General features: G+C 34.7%; 1 protein-coding gene across 1 annotated transcript in view; it reads right to left on the bottom strand.

The window, feature by feature from the left end:
* Positions 1-16: 16 nt before the first annotated feature.
* The window catches only part of LOC120344416 (pre-B-cell leukemia transcription factor 1-like), a 51,523-nt gene continuing 33,710 nt past the window's right edge, over positions 17-17,829 (bottom strand). The window contains exons 6-13 of the mRNA XM_078112363.1: positions 14,365-14,517; positions 12,814-13,004; positions 11,418-11,553; positions 6,532-6,643; positions 5,678-5,803; positions 5,057-5,160; positions 4,424-4,489; positions 17-3,467 (exon numbers count right to left, since the gene is read on the bottom strand). Of these exons, the coding sequence (XP_077968489.1) occupies positions 3,387-3,467; positions 4,424-4,489; positions 5,057-5,160; positions 5,678-5,803; positions 6,532-6,643; positions 11,418-11,553; positions 12,814-13,004; positions 14,365-14,517 (969 nt within the window). The 3' untranslated portion in view covers positions 17-3,386. The remainder of the gene's footprint in view (positions 3,468-4,423; positions 4,490-5,056; positions 5,161-5,677; positions 5,804-6,531; positions 6,644-11,417; positions 11,554-12,813; positions 13,005-14,364; positions 14,518-17,829) is intronic.

Raw genomic sequence — 17,829 nt, 5'->3', positions numbered from 1 at the left:
CAAAGCAACACAACGATTATTGAATCGATTATATTTGACATTATTACGTAACACAGAGAACAATAAAAATACATTAACGACATCATAATGTCCCACATATTAACAATGTCCAAACCCTGAAATTTAGAAAAAACTGAAATAGATGTTCGCCAAATCGAAGTCCAATATTTTAATACATAATCAGATAAAACAGCGAAGGCTGGTTATAAAACGAGGACATTATTTCACAAAATGTGGGCAAAGGACTTTCCTCTAAAAAGAGGGCATACACAAAATTACCGACCTTACAATACGTACGATAACACAAAAGTCGTCCCAAGAGTTAAAAATTGCTACATTTCAGACAAAGCAATACAAACAGTTTAAAAAAGTGTTCAGTAACAAATCGTTTGTACCCATTATTACAAAACTATTACCCTTTGACAAAAAAGATAAAAAATGAATTAAAAATATACAGCTCATTGTGACTACACAAAGCAGCTAAATTACAAAATACAGGGCTATAATCAACTCATGATTGGCAAAAAATTAAAAACACTAAAAAAACTACTGTATCCCATTTGTCACAGCAGAGTAATAATCAGTAAACAACCAAGTGGATCACCAAATCCGAGCTGTCTTGATGTTTATTTAAAACAAAAATTGCATGGCCAAACTCGGGATTGCGGTCAGGTCGATATAGTGTAAAAATACAGGTCCAGATTGACATTTGAACAGACTCCATAAATAGCTTTTAGAATACTGCCGTAGTGCGTGTACCAGATTAGGGCATAATTTTATTCAATTTGTCTTATTCCAGTTCGCCGACTGTCTGTGTTAGCCAGATGAATATACTGCCCAATAGGTTTCAGTCCCTTTACACATCTTGATGTAAAGTAGGCGAACAAAATTAGTTACCTCCATATTGGTACACACACTTCCGGAGCGCCGTTTTAAGGTTCCTCAAAGCTTAGAACACACACAAGGCTCATTGAGTCATCAATAAAAACATGATAGATATTAGATGGCAGTTCAACTTACTTAGTTATGGGATGATTCATTCAGTACATGTTTTTTGGTAAGTTTTTTTGATTCTGTCTGTAGTAAAAGGGCAGTCCCAAATAATCAAATGAACTCTTTTGGTCAGAATGTGTAACAGTTAAAAATATGGGGCTGCCAAATTGCAGGATATTGCTACTTAAAGCCTTAAATAAAGTGAGCCTTAATGAAGAAGCTTGTGCAGTAGAAACCCTAGAGCAGTGAATATTGAAGTTATGATATGCTTGGTGAAAATCATCCCATGACATTTCCCAATGTTTTAGATTGGAGGAGATACAAGTGTCGAAATAAGATATGAGCAAAGTGGTTGAATAACATAACGCTGGTCTAAAATCTCGCTGAGAGCAAACACCATAAAACACTAAAATTAAAAACTCAAGGCCAGACCATGATAATACGATTCATCAAAGAGTAAAAACGTTGCTAAAAGCATAAAAATAAGAAAGTACTGCATTAAAATGAAATTCATAGTGTACCATCTTCAGTTTAAAGTCTAGTTATTAAATGGAAGCGGGACAATTTTTCATATTATAACACTGGGATTCATAGTCTATGAATTTCATTCAAAAATGTAACTATACTAAGATGTCTGAAGAATTTCATTTGAATCAAACTAAAAAGCTCAAGTATCTTAAACGCCTTCTAAATTTGGTTTTTTGAAATACATTTAGACAAAAATATGTTGGACAAATTTGACTTCTGTAGCATTCATGATTATGATATGAATTGCACTGGAAGGCTCAGGCTGTACCAGATGTAAAAAATGAACTTCATTAGGCTGATGGGCTTAGTATATGAAAAAGCATGCAATCCATGCTGGCTCTACAATTTCTTCCCTCATCAAATTTTCTGTCAGGAAAATGTGATAGAACATTAAATAAAACTTGATGTTGACGAAAATGCAGAAACTTAACCCAAAGTTTAGCACCAAAAATCATTTATGTACAAAAATTTAAAGGCGTATCATATGCAAAAATCTTTCAAATCAACTCAGAAAGGAGCTGTGAAAATATTTCAGGTAGTATTAAAAGAATGCACAAATAGCGATATTTATACACTGCCATGTATTTGCCATTGATAAAGTTTGTGCTTTATCCTTGGCCATTGGTTGGCTTATGACAATCTCGAACCGGGCTATATGGCACTGTTGGAAGTGGATACTGAGAAGGCAGAATCAAGTTTGTACCGGAATAAACCGGAATGGTCCAGTTTTGATTTCATAATCATCAGCAAGTTATTTTTTATACAAATTTGCTCGAATCATGGTTGTAAACGTTAATAAAAAACAAAAAATTTAATTTAAAACAATTGGACATAATAGAATTTCAATAAGCTCTTGACTGGATCTGAAATAGAGTACAAGAGAGATAGATCCCTTGTAACTAATTAATTCAAACTAATCTAATTTTCTTGGAGAATCATTTAGACCAGGGGTGTGCTGTGCAACCTTTTGATACAGGAGGCCAGATTCAAACAACTGGGAGAAACTGCGAGTCGCATCTTTATTTAAAATAGGCTTTTCAGAGTTGCAAGCTCGAATATTCTGGTTATTGATCTTATGACATGCGTTGTTCGCTTCGACAAGCTAGCTGTAAGTATATTGTAACACCATATGCAGAGATAATAAGTTGGACTCGGGTATAGGTTCAGCGACGCAAAGGGATTGGAGACCCCATTCAAAATTGGCACTTCTCCGCGGGCCGCACAATTTGTATTAGTGGGCCGCATGTTGCACACGCCTGATTTAGACTCATCAAAGACTTTTATGAACAGGTATACCGTCTTGTATAACCACCGTTCAAATACTAATACAATTCAAGAAAATATAAGAACTGGACACTTTAGGGTGCTCCTGGAGTATGCGCACCAAGATGTCGCATAACCTGAACCCTAACCTGATACACAACACGAGTTCCGGTTGTGCGCCATCTTGGTGCGCATACTTCAAAAGGTCCCACTTTAGTTTAGTTTAATAAAAAATGCACTAAGATATGAATCTATAATAACTAGAGGCACGATTCCCGATCACCTAAAATTGCAGATAAATAAAAATACTAGCTGTTAAAAAGTTGGCGAAAGGATAACAATATTCGGGCCCTAAAGTAAAAAAACGCTAAAGTTGTCACATACAAAAATGTAACACCATACCAGCCATGTTGATTTTGATCAGTGTAAATTAGATCATAAAAAACTAAAATTACAAAATCCAAATTCTGCATATCAAACTAAAACGCTGATGCGGAAGCGGCAAAATAAAAACTAAAACAAAGTCAATTGGGACACTGGGTGGCACTATGGCAGTCTGCCATAATTACTTGTTGTAGTCTCTGAAAGCAATTCTTTAGTCTCTAATCAGCAGAATCGGAACGCTTGCTGGGAGAAGTCACTATCTGACCTGTGGATGCCTCTTGATTCTGCCAAACACCATTCTAAATAATAATAAATATACATAAAGATTGATTTTCATATTAATCCTAAAGTAGAAAAAAAATCACAGAACAAAAACATTTGATGCAAAAATGGATCCTATTCACAGAATATTATACTTGAACAAACAAGATATACAGGGTCTTAAAAAAGTAACGCAAAAATTAACAGAAGTTAAGATGAAATGCTACTTAAAACATTTAACGACTGACACCTTTCAACAGTATTGAATTACAGTGAAATGCCATTTGAACATTTCACGACTGACGCATTTTAACAGTTACACTTTTTAAATTGCCATGAAAAAAAATGTTACTTTACTGTTGCGTGACTTTTTTAACACCATGTATATTAATAACTAGACCAAAGCGGCCAAGATAAATTTGATGAAGTGCAACATAGCATGTGAGGTTGTACAGAAGGATATCAACAATGTTCCCCTTATTTAACAACATTTCCATTCGCAAATGCAGTAATTTTATATGGAATGTGGAGAGGCTCATGTCATTTATCCGAGACTCGTGACCAGTGGTTCTCAAACTTTTCCCACTTTTTGTAATTTGCCAAGTCTCCCGCCCACCTCAAAAATAACTAGCTAACAATGAGCTACAAACAACAGATAGTAAAGCGAAAGTAGGTTTTATCCAATGAACATTTTGAAAATACATGGATGGAACATAGATATCCAAAATAGGGCAAGATCAAATTTAATCGATATTTTTATCTTTAATTAGCTTCACGTCACCTCAAAAATGATGTGCACCCCCCTTGTGGGTCGCACCCCATCGTTTGAGAACCACTCGTCTAGAGGAAACAAGGAAGAATCACCAAGCAAACCTCTCTCGTGGTCTATCCCTATAGTTCAATATAAATAATAGCTTTACAAAAATCGGAATCACTATTGTTGAGTAGTAAAGCAGGAATTTTCACAATTGTTGATTAAAAAGATTCACAATACCTGTGGGCTGTACATGTTGTGGCCTTGACCCCCAGCTATGCTGCCTTCATTGTCGTATCCGATACCCTAGAAGAAAAAAATAACATGATAGGATTTTCATATTTAGCCTGGAAGGAGGAAAGATGATAAGAACGCCTGTAGTGTGTGTAGAAGGTAAGGGTTAGGCCATGATTTTATTCGGATTTCCCTTATTTTAGTTCTATTGCGAGTTCGGGGACTGTCTGTGTTAGCCAAATGAATATACCCCCTGCCCATAGGTTTCAGTCCCTTTACACAACTCGATGTAAAATAGGATGCAAATTTTAGATTTTAGTTTATCATGAGAAATTATATCTACTTAAACCTGGAACCTAACCCCAAATCAATCAAAACTGTAACCATGAGGAAAATGTTCAACTTACTCAAAGTGTGTCACCAGTTTTGCTATTACAGCCTACATGCATTGGTTTGTGGCAGCATAATTTCACCCGCCATGGTTTTCAATTTGCTGCCGCGGTAACTCGCCTCACGCCATTTGTTTGTGGCAGCTAAAAAGTCAGCCACCATGGTTTGGCGGCAGTTTCAGAGGCCACACGCTGCCTAAAACTGCACTTGACATATGTTGATTGACCAGAAAAAAAGCATTTCACAAACCTGTTGTTGATTTTGATAATTTTCTCCATTAACACCCATGAACATTTCTCCAGTGTTTCCTCCTGCTTGTGGGTATCCACTCTGTGATGATGGACTGGAGTAATCTGAACAAGAAGGTTTTTAAATCATAGGCAATCAAAGTGCTCCATACCAAACCCCAGGACTCCTTGAACAAAACCTATCAGCGAGCTATTCGTTTGTTTATTAAAATATTTTTCTGAATATTCTTTAAATACATCAAATACATCCGAGTCTTCCTGTGTTTAGGACTTATTAACATAAGAAGATTAAGAGCGTGCATGTCGATGAGTCATCTGATGGACCTCCAAGTGGTTCGTTCTACAATACATATTTATATAACTGTAGCCTAAAACAGATTCAATTAAGATGTGATTCCGTATTTGGTAAAAAAGACATGATAAACCTCTGGTCTTGCTCTTGTAACTTATTATTCATGAATTAATTATATATCATAAAATAATTTCTTGTTGTAACTTGATTATGGTAAGTCAAATAATCTCTCGAATAACCATGATAGGCATCACAAAAAGAAACCTCTACCTCTGTATTACATCAATACTTGTTTACACAACATCTAATGCAAATAAAATGTCCACTTACTATGCCCAGATGTTGGGGTCGTTGGTGTTGAGCTGTTGGGAGATCCGTGGATTTGAGCTCCACCAGCAGGTGGCGTAGTAGGAGCGTTTTGTCCTCCCGGAGAAAACATATGTCCCCCAGTCATGTCTGTAAATTATAATTACTTCAATTAGCATATTACAACTAGCAACTTCCAGGATAATAAGCACTTGAAGCGTTCAAGATGGAGTTTTTATTTCTGCAAAATAAGACTTATCATAGAATACTATTTTTATCTATAACCTTCTTATGGAAAACATGAATATTGACCTTTGGGCTTCGACCCCCAATAAACAATTGCAATAGTTTTTACTTATGATAGGGCAGTAAGTGGGGTATGAGGAGATACAAAGTTGGGAGACTATAACCTTTAAATCAGACAAATATCCATTATTTGGCCTGGGACAAAAACCCGATCAATGGTAAGCAAAACACTGAAATAAATCAATTGAGCTCATTACTATTTGATTGATAACACATGGTCTCAATCGTCATTTGAATGACCTTTATCATAGGAAGCATACTGAACCACCATGTAGGCAGCCAGTTGCAATCAGGAAAGGGTATGTTTCACAAATAATCATTTAAATGCAGGGACACTGTTCTGCTCTAAAGACAATGGGTTAATACTGAATATATATGTCGTCCACAATCACCATTTGAATGGCCTTCGTTGTAGAGGCCATTGGGCAGCCATACAGCCAGAACTACTCGTTGGCTATACATAAACAGTTACAAAAATTATACCAGCAGATTTGATTTTCTTGTCAGCCACATAAGAAATCAATGAATATAGTGCAACTCCAACATATGATAGAGAACTAATATGAACATACCAGCACTGACAGCAGCCTGAGCAGTTTTAGCAGCATAGAGATTTGCTTCTTCCTGAAACTTTCCAATGTTTTTCTTGTAACGAATACGTTTGTTGCCAAACCAATTGGAAACCTGAACATATATAAATTTATGGATATTACCATGATCTAAAATAACACAATCAGAAAAAAGAAAAATGAAATGAGAAAAAATATATTCTTATGAGCGATTTCCCAACATTATTGCTGTAAATGTGTCTAGTAAATAAGGGCAACATTTTTTTCCATAAAACACAAAAACTTTTTCACAAAACAATTAATGCGTACTCACACAGAAGTAAAGGCGACTTAATTCTGATAGCAAAAGTATGTGTGTCCACTGAAATGCCAAAAACTACTGGAACTCATACATAATTATGATGTCACTTTGGTCGAAAATAAAACAACAGTTTCTACGAAAACCCATACACAATTATGAAAATTAAACAAGGGTTGATGCAGGAGAAATAAGACCAGAATTTTCGATTTAGCATTGTGTCTTTACAAATTGGTAATAGGTAATATGGCCAACCTCTATTCTGTGATATTGCAAAGATAATTCCTCAAATATTATTAAATTTTCAAATATTCCCAGCATCTGACTCATGTCGAGTATTATATCAATAGAAGTTTATACCTATATATGACATTGTAATATTAGTCATTATACATACATTATACATTTCGACCGACCGCACAGCAATAACAATTAAAAACTTAGTCCAATTTTATAGTGATAACAATTGTAAGTTTATGGCAATTTTATTGCATGATAAATGAGAGCTACAAGAACAATAAGAACTATTAATAAACAAAGACAAAGGGATTTTTAATTGTTATCACTACAAAATCTGAAATTTTTTGAAAACCTCGTATTGTATCAATGTTCTTTGAATTTTAATACACGAGACATTACAGTATAAATAAATTCTTGGCATCCCTACAGAAAGCGCAACGTACAATACATAATATCAATCCATCAGGGATTTAAAATTCATTAAATTTCATTAAAAATTTAATATTAAGGTGTCTAAGAATCCTGATATGTTTTCCCAGTGGAATAAAAATGTCAAATTGTCTAAATTTAATGTATTTGACCTGCTATGATAAACCACATTTTTAGTCTGGGCTAATCAATAATATACAGGTAGAAATCGTATAAGGGCCGATCGTGCATGGTCAAGGCTAAATTGTATTATTTTGCTAAAATTTGAAGATGTTTTGAATTTGAAAATATGTTTTTGAAATTGAACATGATCTAATTTATAAATATACATTCTAAGTTATTAGATAAAAATCTAAAAATGTGGACCACTTCAGCGATAATGAAAAATTCAGTTAGGTAACTCAAATCTTTTTTTAATCCAATTCTGTGTGAATTTTGAATGTATTCCAAATCGGTAGAAACCTAACAAATATAACATAAATAAATCTTTATATTTAACATATTTGTACGGTGGAGAAGCCTAGATCAGTGGTTCGCAACCGCCGGTCCGGAAGCTTTTTCGTCAGTCCGCGAGAAATTTCGTTGTTTTTATGCCGTCTCAATCGCTTTACCGTAGACAAAGTTGCGTTGGCTCATTACGTAATCCTCTTCTGCCGTCATATTGCGACGTCTTTCACAACATCTTGGCGCCGATCACTCACATTTTTTCGCTTTTCCAGCTCCGATTCATCACGAATATGCTTCATCAAATTTGCAAAATTATAAAGCCTAAAAATCGGCACGCGTGCTTTTTCTGTTCTGCGTGCTTTTCCTGATTAATATGACCATCCACATAAAACATAATGGATATCTCCTTGTTTAGACTAGAAAACAGTCAAGAACGGTATAATAATCCAGTAAGATATGAACTTGTTGCGACCCCACAGGTGGTCACAAACACGCAAAAAAAAGCATGGGCCGCAGAGATCTTTTCCAGACACAGTAGGATTTTGAGCTTGTCGCCAAGTTATCGACGACTTTGTCATTGTAATGCAACTTCATTTCGTTTGACGCATCGATCAACTGCAGAGGGATTAATATGATATACCCAATGAAAAGAAAAGGCTTGATAAAAATGGTGATTTTTCATTACAGTCCAGATTAAAAAAGAATTACTCATCAGTCATCACAATTTTAGATATTTCTTGATAACGAATACCCATCGCCAAGTAATCGAGCAATCAAACTGTTGTCCGTCTTTTCAGCCAGTAACTGCGTTATGCGAAAAAACCTTTTCACCACTAGATTCAATTAAAACGAAGCAAAGAAATCGGCTGCACGCGGCTGCAGAGCTATACGTGTTGCAAAAACTTCTTTGAGGCCTCGTTTGCAACCTTATATTGGAAACGAAACAGCAGCAAAATTCTCATAGGAGTTAATTGTGCATGTTTTTATTGTGAGATATTTTATGCGTGCCTTTCTTACGCATAATGGGTGCCCAGCACTGCATTTCATTACGCAAATATATGGTATTATTTTATGTTTCAACCAATTTTAATTTTTGGTCGGCACATTATTTGATAGTTATTCTCCATGTGAAATGTTTTAAAGTGTGCTTATTTGTCTATAAGCATATTGAGTGCCCGACATTGCATTATATGACGCAAATATATGTTATTCTTTTCTGTTACAGCCATTTCAATTTTTTGCCAGTCCGCGAGTACATTTAATCTAATTTTACCGGTCCGCCAGTATAGAAATGTTGGGAACCGCTGGCCTAGACTATATTTCTGTCCTATTGATTAGAGCATAAAAATCCTAAAAGCTGATTATAACATTGTGCGTATAAGTGTGTAAATTGAATCATATTGTCAGAGTAATATTGGAAGTTGTCTCAATGTCAAATTTTGTGGTTTATGCAATTTCGCAGGAAACCATTTTTCGATAACAATAGTTTCACGCATAATTGCAGATTGACTTATTAGAAACAAAGACAACAAAGATGAACCCCAACAATATCCATGATTTGGTTTTCTAGCAGTATGGACAGTCTTTTAATAACAGCAGTTAGTCTGAAGCTTTGTTAGGAACACAGGTTTTAAAGACCAAATATACAGGTCACTAGAAAAGAGGAAAATTTGAAGGTCAAATGAGATCACAGCCACATGTAAAATGCATGCTTACTCATTACTTATCGATTTTAATCGGTAAGTATGTTGATTTTGTATTTGTCTGTTTGTCTGTTAGATGCACGCGATATCTCACGAAAGCGAGATTGAATCTGCTCTAGATTTTGCATGTGCATTCATCATATGTCCGACGAGAAGCCTATTAATCTTGGATGAATTATGTCGTATAATTAGCGAGTTATTAATTCATTAGTGATGGGACACAAGGTATGGAGTAAGAGCTCTGTTTTGGGGGATCCCCTTACTTTCGATCGATAAGTCTTCGGTCTCTGACCGATATTCTCGTTTATTTTTCGATACATTTTCACTCCTTCTAGGTTCTACTAGGTTAAGACACAGATCTGAAGTGCACGGACAACATTTTACACACCTACGAGTGTACTATAACAGGGGTGTCAAACTCGTGGGTTTTCGAGGGCCGTATTGCATTTTGGGAATTGTGCAAAGGGCCACAAATAGTTTTTGATATATTTTGACAATGTATACTTGAAGCATATTTTTAGATAGGTATAGTTTGTGCCATATATTGTGATGCAATTAAACAGCCGAATGAAGTTGGTATCTTCTCGAATTTCAAATGCCATTTACATATTCATTTTTGCATTTCAATATTATTGCAATTTACTGTATTTATTACAAAAAATCATAAATTTTTATGTACAACTATCCAAAACATTTTTGAACAAAGTTTTGATGAGGAAAGAAGAATACATACCATACACTAAAAATACCTAATCTTATATATAAGCCTAATATTTACAAAAATACTACGGAACTTTTTTTTTATTACATATGACCTGACGTTTGGCATCTCTTTTGTGCAACCAGCTTACTAATATCAGGCTGAAATGATTTTACAGTACCAACTCTAATTAACGAGGTCATATGATCCTCAGTTATTCTGGATCGATGAGAATGTTTGATTAATTTCAGTAATACAAAATATTACGTTTGTCATTGCATTTATAGATCAGTAAACAAACAAATGACTGACTTTTCGGACTAGACATTTCCCGCCACATTTGGCGACATTTCCTATTATTACGTGGCATACGTGAAGTTATGATTGATATTGATTTTCAGTAACTAAGTAGCCTTATATTTATGATAATATACAAACACATAAATAAAATTTTGTTTAAAGTTGATCTTTAAAATTGTTATATTGACTGCTGAGCTAATTCTGATAACGTCTACTTATATTGTATTCTTTCATTGTACTGATGGAAATGTGACAAATTAAACAATGTGCTTTGGAATTTTGAGAAATGTAGAAATATTGCAACTCTCACTTTTCTTCAAAAATGCCACCTTCTTCACGTACTTTCACGTTTTATTTAATCTTTGAAGTTTTTTTTTCAAGTTATCTTTTGCTAGCTTGAAGTGTATCCAATTGGGTCCAATTGCAAACAAAAAAATTTTAATTTTCCAAAACTACTTTCAGCAAATTGTGGTTTTCTGTGTTAATAATCGATTTCACTTTAAAAGGTTTGAAAAATGTATTACATTTAGATAAAAAAAAAAACACAAAATTTTTGGTAATATTGTTAAGCGTTCGAGGGCGGCATTGGAAGTGCACTGGGGCCACATAATTGACACCCCTGTACTATAACATACACATTTAAAAAACTTTATAAAAGTTATTTTTTGTAAAAATAAATATCTGTTATACATATTTTCTGCTTGATCTGGTGATCGATGTTCAAAAACCCGAAGTAAAGAAATTTTAAAATATTTTTAATCCACACGCATACCTGAGATACTGTGATGCTACATTTCCTTGCCAATTCTTCTTTCGCTTCCTCACTTGGGTATGGATTACTCAAATGTGAATAAAAATATTCATTCAGTACTTCTGTAGCTTGCTTGCTGAAGTTACGACGCTTTCGTCTAAACAGGAACGAGAAAGTTGGTACTGTTTAAAAAACTGTATTGAAATATATTTTCTTGGTTTAGTGTTTTTCATTTCCACTATTTGTTCAATTGCTTTATAATTTGTAGCCTGATTTAAAATTGTATTAATTCTGTTGTGCGCTCGATTTATTTTGTTGACAAATTCAACTAACGAAGAGAAATTAACTAAATCTTTTTAATTGAGTAAACAAAGTTCAGATGCAGATAAAGCTTTTGTACTCAACCATATTGGCATCAAAAGTTAAAAATCACGGGTTCAAATCACATGCCTGTCATCCAAAGCCATGGTTCCCAAACTTTTTTTACTTGCGGCGCAAATAAGCAAATAAAATAAATTTTGCATGCATGCCTATGTGTAATACGAATAGCTTATTTTCTAAAATTCCAAGAAGATGTGCCGTGAGAACCTCTCGCGGCAAACTAGTATGCCGGGGCACAAGTTTGAGAAACGCTGACCTAAAGTCTAATAAATTAGTTAGGCCAGGGTGGTCCAAACCTAGGCCCGGGGGCCACATGTGGCCACCTGCTTCATTATCTGTGGCCCGCGTCGCATTCGGAGAGGAATTAAAAAATCGCATTTTGTGTTGTTCCGTCATAAAATCGACCAAAATTTTTTTGACATATTGTTGCCTCACTAATGTCACTGAATTGACTGGTGTTATAGCTTACTGAGGCAACTAGCGAAGTTAAACGAGCGAAGTTCTTGGCACTATTGTGGCCCGCGGAGCTGCCAATCTTGGACCACCCTGAGTTAGGCAATGTAGAAACAGGAAAGATTTTCGTCCTTACACAATCTAGTATCTTTTTATGCATCAGCTTGTCCAAGTACAAATTCAAAGTGAAGATAAATAACTCACGAAGGTTCGTAAAAATCCGAATGATATTATTTACCGAATATGACCATCAAGCTTTTTTGTTGTTAATGAAATACTGAATACTTTTAACACACGTTAGTTCCTTAGATATCAGAAGCGGCGCTCCAGAAGTATGTGTACCAATGTGGAGGTAACTAATTTTGTTCGCCTACTTTACATCAAGTTGTGTAAAGGGACTGAAACGTATGGGCAGGGGGTATATTCACTTGGCTAACACAGACAGTCACTAAACTTGTAATAGAACTAAAATAAGGAAAATCAGAATAAAATTATGGCCTAACCCTAATCTGATACACACACTATGGGAGTACCTCAAAAGCTGCTTGCACAAAGCCTTTTTCCAAGAGAAAATAAAACTCACCTAGCATCTAGGAATCTTGATCTCAGAATCATCACAGCCTCACAAGTACTTTGTTTTAACTGTAGTTGGATGTTGTTGAATTTTTTGGTGATGATCGCAATCATTCTCTGAATTTCCTTGTTGGAAATTGGTCGAGTCCGACTTTGCTCACGAAGTAAGTTCATAACGTGAGTTGTGAATTCATTGCAAGCCTGGTGAGAAAAAAGAAATTTAATTTCTCATCTGTATATAGATATACAAGTGACATATATTTAAAAATAACGCGAATCTCTGTGGCCTAATGAAGTGCTCCCAAACCTTTTTCAGTCCACAACCCCCTTTTATTGCCATTATTTTGTGTGGCCCACAATGAGCTGTTAATATATGAGAAAAGAAACAATGTATCCCCATGCAATTCACTATCAATGCGAAACGACGCATAATTCTAATTAATACATCTCACAGTGTTTCATAATTGTTACATAATGATGCCACACATTCACGAACTAATTGAAAATTGTATGTAACATTTAGAAATACTTAAATCTAAATTTAGAAATACGCCACCGATTTTTAAGGGCTTTGCGATCCACTGGTTGGGAAGCACTGGCGTGTTGGTTAAAGCATTATACTTGAGTATGCCAATCTTTACAAAAATAGTCACACATTGCGTAATTACTACTATTATAGAGCCTTGTCTGGATTAAAACCGAAACGCAACGTAAAAGAATGGAGAACTCGTGTTGGATTAGAAATAAGATATTTGATTTGTGGATTGAAAAGATTCCACACATGAATGTTTAGTGGAGCTATACATATAACCACATTATAACAAATCTTTGCACATAAAAATTTTATGACAAATGAAAAGTCAACAGGAGTCCAAAGTTGTTATTAAAGTATAAAAATAATAAACTTGTAATTGCTAAACACAACACAAAAGAAGATTTCACTTCTTCAAATATTCAACTTTAAAGACTACAACCATCATTTTATAATAAAAGGTTTTATTCACTCATTTCCATTTATCAATTTTATGTGGCGACATTGTAGGTCTGATTTTGGAAAAGTTTATTTGAAGTATTCATTAGATGATTCCATACCATAGCCAAACATGTAATAATGTTTCAATACAATATAAAATAATTTCAACAAATCCATGCCATTAACTCATAAAAAGCATCATATCAATTTGAGAAAAAGTAACTTATCCATTTTATTGGCATGTCCAAAGAATGATTAGTTGACTGTTCACGGGCATGGCAACGAACACCCCCCCTTTTCACAATGGTCATTAATAATAATAATTATCAATAAAACTTTCTTGAATATTCGTTTCACAATGGCTTAAATTTAAATATATGGCCTGTGCAAAAACAATCCACGAAGTGTGTAATGTGATTGATTGATCATGACAATGATGCAAACGGTTGTTTTATGTTTACAAGGATTTTATCAAAAGCCAATAAAGTCCTTCGAATAACTATTTTACAGAGGCATTTACAGTCATTTATTTGATATTTGTTTGGAATAGAAGAATGCTGTTCTACTCTATCCATGACCATGACTGACCTGGTTATATTTCTCCAGTTCCGAATGATATATCTGTCGTATCTGTGACAACTTTGCTCGATAGTCGCTATGTTCCGCGCTGTCATTTCCGCCACTAGATGCCGCTGCAGCAACGGCAGCCGCTGATCCACTTCCTTCCGGTCCAGCTACTCCCTGGAATGAAGAAGGAATAAGTTTTAGAAAACTTTAAAGAATTATATTTTTTGTCTCGTGGCTATATGGACTGACGGACTTCACCTCCGCTTCAAGTTGACATTTCTATTTTGTGATCTCAAAATAGCAATGTCGACAATCCAACCCAGGGATGGGAGAAGTTTTTGGGCCAGAGGTCGGAGGGCAATTTATTGTGACATAATAATTTAGCTATCAATTTTCATGGATCATAGTGCAGTAAAGGGATGCAGAAACGGAGAGCAATTTATTGTGACATAATAATTTAGCTATCAATTTTCATGAATCATAGTGCAGTAAAGGGATGCAAAAACAGATTATTAGAAACCATTGGGAAACAATAGACTAGATTACATAGCAAGAATGCGTAATCTATGAACAAAAAAGAATGTTATGGGGACGCTAACAAAACTTTGTAGTCACTAAATTGAAACTTGAGGCTGTGTGGCCGCACACAACAAGCGTACAAAAAAAAGATATGAACGCTATCAAAACAAGTGAGTGAGCAAACCCAAGTTTTGTTAACATTCCCATAACATGAAAATCTGTGGCAACCCAAAATACAAATTACGCAGACTATGATCATATTCTAACTGGTATATTTGGATTTGGTTCGCACATCAAAGTTAGCCCATGTCAGCTTTCAACTATTAGGTCAATAAATCCTTCAAGTTTGAAATTTGCAAAAATAAAAACTATCTTGTTCCTATAAATAACCATTTGCTTTTCGATATAAAACCAATATCCTGAATACACCTAGGTGATCCACCAGACCTTTGCCATGGTAAACTTATTTCCAACAAAACTCCTTAAATGTCCCCGTTGCATTTCCCATGTAATTATCAAGTATGTATCAAGAATATGTCAGTAAACAAAGTGACGCACATTGTTGCAACACAAAACCGTAATAGCGTACAACAAAATGTATAGAATAACATGTGTTAACTCACAACTCAATACCAAGTTTTATTTGCTTTATGACGTCCCTACCGCATATAAATGAAATCCAAATGAATTTAATCACCTGCACTTACTTAAAAAAATCCTGGTTTAAAAAAAAATGTCCCAGATTTATTTCTTGCACTATTTATTGATAATCACCAATAAACTTGACATCCCATTTATCCATAAATATCCCAGAAAAGTTTAAATGGTAATGTCTGACATCCTCGTAAACAATAAGCCTATTTGGCCCGTTCATTTATTGACAAGTTCGAAAAGAAAAATCTAAAACTTGAAATAAATTCTAAGCCTTTAGTGATAAATAACATTATGTAACATATGTAATTTTATTTGATAACCCATAAAATAGTGCAAAGTATTTAATTAATCCTATTCATTTATTAAAAAGAACGACATAATATAATGTCAATATATAGGGTGTCCATGAAGTCTTAAATTTTTTTTAAATTTTAAAGGGAATTTATCTATACCATATATAGTTTTGGCCCTCACAGAGGTATCAAATGAAGTAAAAATACTTGAATAAGTACTGATTTAAAAATAATAAACCTGGTCCGGATATACTGTAATTAAAATTGTAAAGGGACTTTATAGACACCCTGTATATTACAAGGATAATTTCCATATGTATAGTTATTCATAGGTCCGTGCATACATAGAGAAACATATTATTCAATTCAACTTTCTAGTTAGGACTAATGGCATGCCACACGCAAATATATTTGGAATGGTGTGACCAGGTGAAGTTCAAAGGTAATATAACTGGTGTTCTCCCTTGTGCTAAACACCTTAATATAACTTTCATAGAGATAAACCAAACCTCAATTACATAAGCATTTATTTATGAGGTATTGACATACATTAAACCACAAAAATCTCAATCCAAATTCATTCAAAAGTTACCAAACAAATACCCTAACTTTTTTTTAGGTGCTAACCCCTTTGAAAAACTTAGATTTACCCTAATGCTATTATAAAAAGTGATTTAATAATTTTAAAATATCAAAGTCGTGTACAAGTAATCTAGAATCATAAGCAAGTACCCTTTAATAATGACCTTTTAGTCACCTTCATAAATATTCCATAGGTCCCCATAGTGACCATTATTGCAACATATGTCAAGAAAAATAATTGTGAAATTCGTCTACATACATTATGATGTAATTGTTAAATCATGTACAGGTTAAATAAAATATTTATGAGAAAAATTCCTGGTGAACTAAGTTTGAAATTCCTGTGTACTTAACATAGAACTTCACAGGGTTATTTCCCAAGTGCATGCTGATTGATAAAAAGTACAAAACCGGAGTGCATTGATGAGATTCTTCATTTCTCTAATTTTTTTTGGCAAACTTAACAAATGTTGGTAACATTAATTTTTGTAATCAGAAAATATTCGATGAGATTATCAAGAGTATCAGTTATGGCGATTCTGTTTTTATGATATTAGATTTTGTGAAATGATAAGAGCATAGCTCTAAGCAAAGTCACTCAGAAATAAAGAAATCCTTCAAGAGTACGAGCCAGTGCTTTCCAAACCGCGGTCCGCGAGCCAATTACGGTCCACGAAACGATTAAATATGGCCCACTGAACTTAGTGAAAAAGTTTAACACTTGATGTTTTCAACTTTTTACGTCCTAGATACCACAAATTGAGCACATGTATATTTGTACCAATTCAGTTTGGTATCTTAATTATACGTATTGTTGGTACTGGTATCAGCCCTATGCCGGCGCTCCCTCCGATGCAGTGGCGTATCTACGTAAAATCGTGCTCATGGCAAAGTCTAAAAATGTGCCCCCTTGATAGTTGTTTGACAATTTATAACGACTATTATTGAATTGGGATACTTGTACGTTATTATTTGAGTGAAAATACGAGTTTCAGTTATTCCCAATTTCAAATTATTTTTTTGAAACTTTTTATGATTAATGCTTTTCGTCGTTTTTGCGCCCCTGCCCAAACGACGCCCATGGTACGAGCCATGGCTGCCACATCCTGGGTACGCCACTGCTCCCATGCACATATCCTTCAGCTTCTAATTTTAGCCCCCGTTTAATCAATTCTACGAATCACTGGTATTGGCAAATCGGGGCTCCCGAAGTATGCGAACCAAGATGGCGGACATCGGAATGTAATATGTGTACTAGGTTAGGGTTAGGCCATAATTTTAGGTATAAATACTACGAGAGGCTCTTGGCTAGTCTTCGAACTGATAATAGGACCAAAATAAGAAAAATTAAAAAAAAAAATTATCGCCAAACCCTAACCTGTTAGTTGTTACCCATGTTACGTTCCGATGTCCGCCATCTTGGTTCGCATACTTCGGG

This window comes from Styela clava, chromosome 5 (assembly GCF_964204865.1).
Source record: "Styela clava chromosome 5, kaStyClav1.hap1.2, whole genome shotgun sequence".
NCBI lineage: Eukaryota > Metazoa > Chordata > Ascidiacea > Stolidobranchia > Styelidae > Styela > Styela clava.
This window is presented reverse-complemented; position numbering and strand designations above follow the sequence as displayed.